This window comes from Homarus americanus, unplaced genomic scaffold, assembly GCF_018991925.1.
Source record: "Homarus americanus isolate GMGI-L3 unplaced genomic scaffold, GMGI_Hamer_2.0 scaffold40405, whole genome shotgun sequence".
In the NCBI taxonomy this organism is placed as follows: Eukaryota; Metazoa; Arthropoda; class Malacostraca; order Decapoda; family Nephropidae; genus Homarus; species Homarus americanus.
In genome coordinates, this window is record NW_024748954.1 from 214 (window position 1) to 4,951 (window position 4,738).

The 4,738-nt window shown below is 36.1% G+C and overlaps 1 protein-coding gene across 1 annotated transcript; it reads left to right on the top strand.

The window, feature by feature from the left end:
* The first annotated feature begins 379 nt into the window (after nucleotides 1-379).
* On the top strand, nucleotides 380-4,264 carry LOC121853260 (poly(ADP-ribose) glycohydrolase-like). Its single transcript, XM_042347276.1, has 4 exons — nucleotides 380-553; nucleotides 2,003-2,106; nucleotides 2,869-2,948; nucleotides 3,836-4,264. Exons 1-4 carry the CDS (start codon nucleotides 455-457, stop codon nucleotides 3,994-3,996), a joined length of 444 nt encoding a protein of 147 aa, XP_042203210.1. The 5' UTR covers nucleotides 380-454; the 3' UTR covers nucleotides 3,997-4,264.
* Nucleotides 4,265-4,738: the final 474 nt, after the last annotated feature.

A 4,738-nucleotide genomic window follows, 5' to 3' on the forward strand; every position in this document is an offset into this window, starting at 1 on the left:
TTCTGTTCACTCATAGAGAGGGTTATGTTTCTCAGTTTCTCTGTTTTTATGTGTTGGCATTAGGCAAATAAAAATTGAAAGTGGCATCCTCATTGTGGAGGGGTTAAAGACCATAGGTGTTTGAGGTACGGTAATAACATTGTGACAGCAATGCTTCCTCAGTACAGCATGCCCTTAAAATTCGCGGGGGGGTTAGGTTCTCAAAATGTCTGAGAATAGCCAAATCCGCGAATAACATTTGTGGACGGTGGGCATTTTTACTCGTGTGAAAAAAAAATTATTTTCCCTTTATGTGTGTGCCCTTAGGACACTTATTTCTTTTATTTGTATTGTATATATGTGTTTGTGTATGTAGACATGGACCATTCTAAAGAATTAAAATTTTATATATATTTTTTTAAAGGAGTTTGAAGAAGAGGAACGTGATTATTTCTTCAGTAACACCTTACCAGCAATGATACGTCTAGCTCTGAATTTACCCAAGCTTGTTACGCAGCCCCCACCACTCCTTGTTAGTCGAGCCGCACACTCCATCACGCTCTCACAGATGCAGGTGTGTTGTGCATGTCTTTTTTTTTTTTTGTCTTAATATTTCTCCCTGTTTTCTTGTTCCACTCAAAAGGAATTCAGTGTTTTAGTATATTAAGAACATTTTGGAATACTATACGTGACCAATCATATTTCAAACTAATCTTGCAATTGCTCTTATAAATGTCTTAAGTTTGTTCCAGTATTTCCATAAATCACAAGCTGAGTTGTTACCAAAAAGGGGTTCCCACTTTTTTCAAGGCAAACCAAGAAACAGGAGAAACTCGTTTATGTCTAGCTCATTTATATCATTTACACTAAATATTGAATAGTCCTCCTCAAATATATTTCGGTACCACAAATGGGTAATAATAATAGTACTTCAATAATAATAATATAATAATAATGATAGTTAAAATAATATTTATATTGTAATACCGGGTAATATTAATAATACAGTGACCCCTCCTTAACGAACTCAATCCGTTCCAAAGGTCGTTCGTTAACCGAAAAGTTCGTTAACCGAAACCATTGTTTCAATGGGTTTTTGGGTAATTGGTTCCAGCTCACCGAAAATTTCCTAAATTCAACAAAAATGGTAGAAAAGTTCACTTACTTTGAGGTGCGTATGTAGAAGGCTCCTGGATGATGATGATGATGATGGGATTTAGAATGGGGGTGGAGGAGAAGGAAGAAGAGAAGGCATTGGGGTGGAAGAGAAGTCACCCCATGGTGCCATTTCACCCATAAAATTTTAGCTCTCTGGTGTAATTCAAGATTATTTTCTTTAAATCAACACTGCACTGCATTATATATTGTCAATACAGTATGTAAAATATATTTCAAAATGACCAATAATTTGCTTGGAAACACACAAAAAAAGCGTTTAGTTGAAGAGAGTCTCAAGCAAGATGTTACCTCCAGTGAAAACAGAGAGAGACTAACTCCTGTTTGCTGTGTTAAGAGGCTGGATGCCGCGCATTAAACTAGTCACTTTACCTTCAATTATGTTCAATAATTGTTAAAATGACAAAAAAATTTAATATTAAACTTTTAAAATTATTGAATAGTATAAACTTCTTGATATTTACTAAAATAGTAAGGAATTTAAGCCCTAGAACCGATTAATGTATTGGCGGACTGATACTAAAGCTGGTTGCCCGGTCAGTGCAAGCGAAAACAAGTTGAGGTCGGTTCATAAGAACTTCGTTAACCGAATTTTTTTTCGTTAACCGAATTGAAGATCCTTATGGAAGGCAGTTCGTTAATCGAAATTACGTTAACCGAGGTGTTCGTCAAACGAGGGGTCACTGTACAAGTATAGACCCTTAAGTCCAGGACTCTTGGGATAGTTTTGAGGATTTTTCAGTTTCCTGGGTACTGGTGATCAGTCTTGTTGTGGAAGGGAAGTATCATTTTATTCCTTCATAATTAGGAATTTCTTTATATGCATCTTGTCACTGTATTATTTCAGATTGCATCTCTTCTAGCAAATGCCTTCTTCTGTACATTCCCACGAAGAAATGCAAAGGGAAGTGAGACTGAATATGCAAATTATCCTGACATTAATTTTAACAGGTGAGTAATAACAAAATTGTGCAAAATTTTATTTAATATCCTGTAAGTAGAGATAAGGACTTCGAAAATCATGAATGCAGTTATTACCTTGGATCAGCCAGCTATATTAATACCTCTCCAGCTTGGCTGACTGACGGCTTGACTAAGTGGTCGAGATACAGTAGCTGTTTTGTTCAGCCTTACTTGTTCTTGGTTCCAACGGCTGGTCTGAAACAAGCATATGAATAACTCTGATCTGTTTATTATTTGCATAATATACCATATAGAGAGGTAATACTGTGCTGTATATACAAGCAGGTTTCACTGTACTCACATCCACTACACACCATAATTACCAGTGTACTGACTACTTATGATCACAAATATATGTGTCCAGGAAAACTTTTAATTCTTTCCCTTGAGAAGGTTTGAGACAAAGTTCTGTTTTAATTGGAAGAAATCTCAGTTTTGAGTTTCTGAAGGAACAAAGATTTAGAGCATGTTAGGAAACCTTACTTTTAAACAGAATTTTTGGTTCAAGCCATAGTTTTTCCTTAATAATTCCACCTCTCAGTCAAATTCCAAAACTATACATTGCTATACCTGTACTACTGTTTTTGTTTTTTTCCTAACTCTCTAAGCAAATGCAGTGAACCCAACCCAATGTGAACTAAACCAATTTAACTTTTGAAATCTAAGCACAGTCTAGTCTAACCCATCCCAGCACAGTCTCTCTTAGCTGAAGTTGATTAAGTGGAAACTAATGCATTTTCCAATTTGCAGATTATTCTTCCATAAAGAGAAGCGAGCATTGGAGAAGATGAAGTGTTTACTTAATTATTTCCGACGAGTGACAAGAAAAGGTTGGTGGACTGACGTTATTATTTTTACCGGTGTACATAATATGTAAAGTGAGAACAGAAATGATACTATAACATCATAGTGAAGGATAGACTTCGTGATTTAGGATTTTTTTAATAGAAACACGAGAAGAAATTTATTAGAAAATTAACATTTGGTAAAGATTTTTCATAGGGATATTTGGGGAGGCAGGGGAGGGATGTCAATGTTTGGGAAGGAGGGAAATTTTTGTACTGAGTGAAACATAATGGAACTGGAAATTTGTGTGTGTACAGTTAGCATTGTCAATCTTCTCTCTCCATGATGTGTGAACCCAGGGAGCATTGAAGCATGATTCCAATGTGCTCATGAGTTAGGGGGAGAAAAAGACCAGGCATTGGTGGAGGCTGGTGTGTGAGGGGGTGACGTGATATAGGGGTACACTATCTTCAATTTCATTAACCATCAGTTCGATGTTTTCATAATACAGGCAAAACTATGTATTTGGTTGTAACCTATTGATACCCTATACTTTGACACTGCCTGCTCAAACTAGTGCCAATTTGTGTCAAAAGTGAACTGCTACGAAAATTACCTATGCTATGCACAGTCTTTCGGACATTACTGCTTATTGATTGTGGGAAGTCCGGTAAGTCGTCAGTAAATACCACATCTGGCCTTGGCCTAAATTCTGATAATGTAAGACCTCCGTGTATGTTGAGTCACTTTGTGCATAAAATCATCACTGTAATCCCAGTTTGGGTTTAAGTGAGCTTGAAATACTTCCCTAATATGTGGCAAAATATTCTACTCCTAAGATTTGTTTCGTCCTGTATACTGTATTTATACCATAATTTAAAAAAATATATATTAAATTTCATCCCAAATTACATTTTTATGAACATTCCAGAGGCAACTGGAAATGTGACCTTCACCCGACAGTACATCTGCTATCAAGACTTACCAGCCTGGGAATCCTCCTCTAACCACTTACCAAAGATTCACATTAACACCAATGGCCTAATAGAAGATGCAAGTGGATTACTTCAAGCTGACTTTGCAAACAAGTAAGAATTTCAATAGGCAGAAACTCCTTCCTTTTTTTAGAATATGAGATATGTGACTTAAATAAAGAATGGAATACATATTCTGATTTAGTGACTGTAGTTAACCCCTTCATGAATTTTTATAGGAAATTAAGAAAAAATAGCTGAAGGGTTTAAAATGACTTTAAGTAATCAACCATCCTGGGAGTCAGAAAATAGAAAGACAGGTATTGTTGACCCCATTCTATATTTTACCCAAGGATTTTAATCTTACCTTTAGGCTGAGTTTCCCAGTATTTTTTTCTTATTGCTGCAGATAAAACACTGCTTATCTTGGTCTTACCATATTTTTTCCCAATGGTAGTGTAAATGATAAGAAAAGTAATATCCCTGTTTGCCAGAACAGGTGGTGAAGAACGTTTCCGGGTTTCAAAGTTTTCCGAGTATTGAGAATAATTCTCTTATTCCCCCCAAAAATATAGCACATCTACAGAACTTTTCTGGGCATTGCTGAATGTTTCTGTGTCTAAGCTACACATATGGCACGGAGCACCATTGCTATGAAAGCTTAACTGCAATCGGACATCTACAGAGGTGTATTTATTACTGAAAACATTACTGTGCATAACCAGTATATTGTAAATAAGCAAACTATAATATTGTATACACTATACTGTACTCACCAGCAGATGCTGTTATCTTGAAATTGTGATGCAAGCAGGCCAAATAGTGATATGGTGATAGTACAGGATGGCCTGCCTTTGTCC

Bases quoted from the DNA above. Each gene is read 5' to 3' on its own strand.
- LOC121853260 (XM_042347276.1), top strand. From the start codon at position 455: ATGATACGTCTAGCTCTGAATTTACCCAAGCTTGTTACGCAGCCCCCA. The intron at 554-2,002 runs GTGTGTTGTGCA...GTATTATTTCAG, and splicing joins TCACGCTCTCACAGATGCAG to ATTGCATCTCTTCTAGCAAA. The intron at 2,107-2,868 runs GTGAGTAATAAC...TCCAATTTGCAG, and splicing joins CCTGACATTAATTTTAACAG to ATTATTCTTCCATAAAGAGA.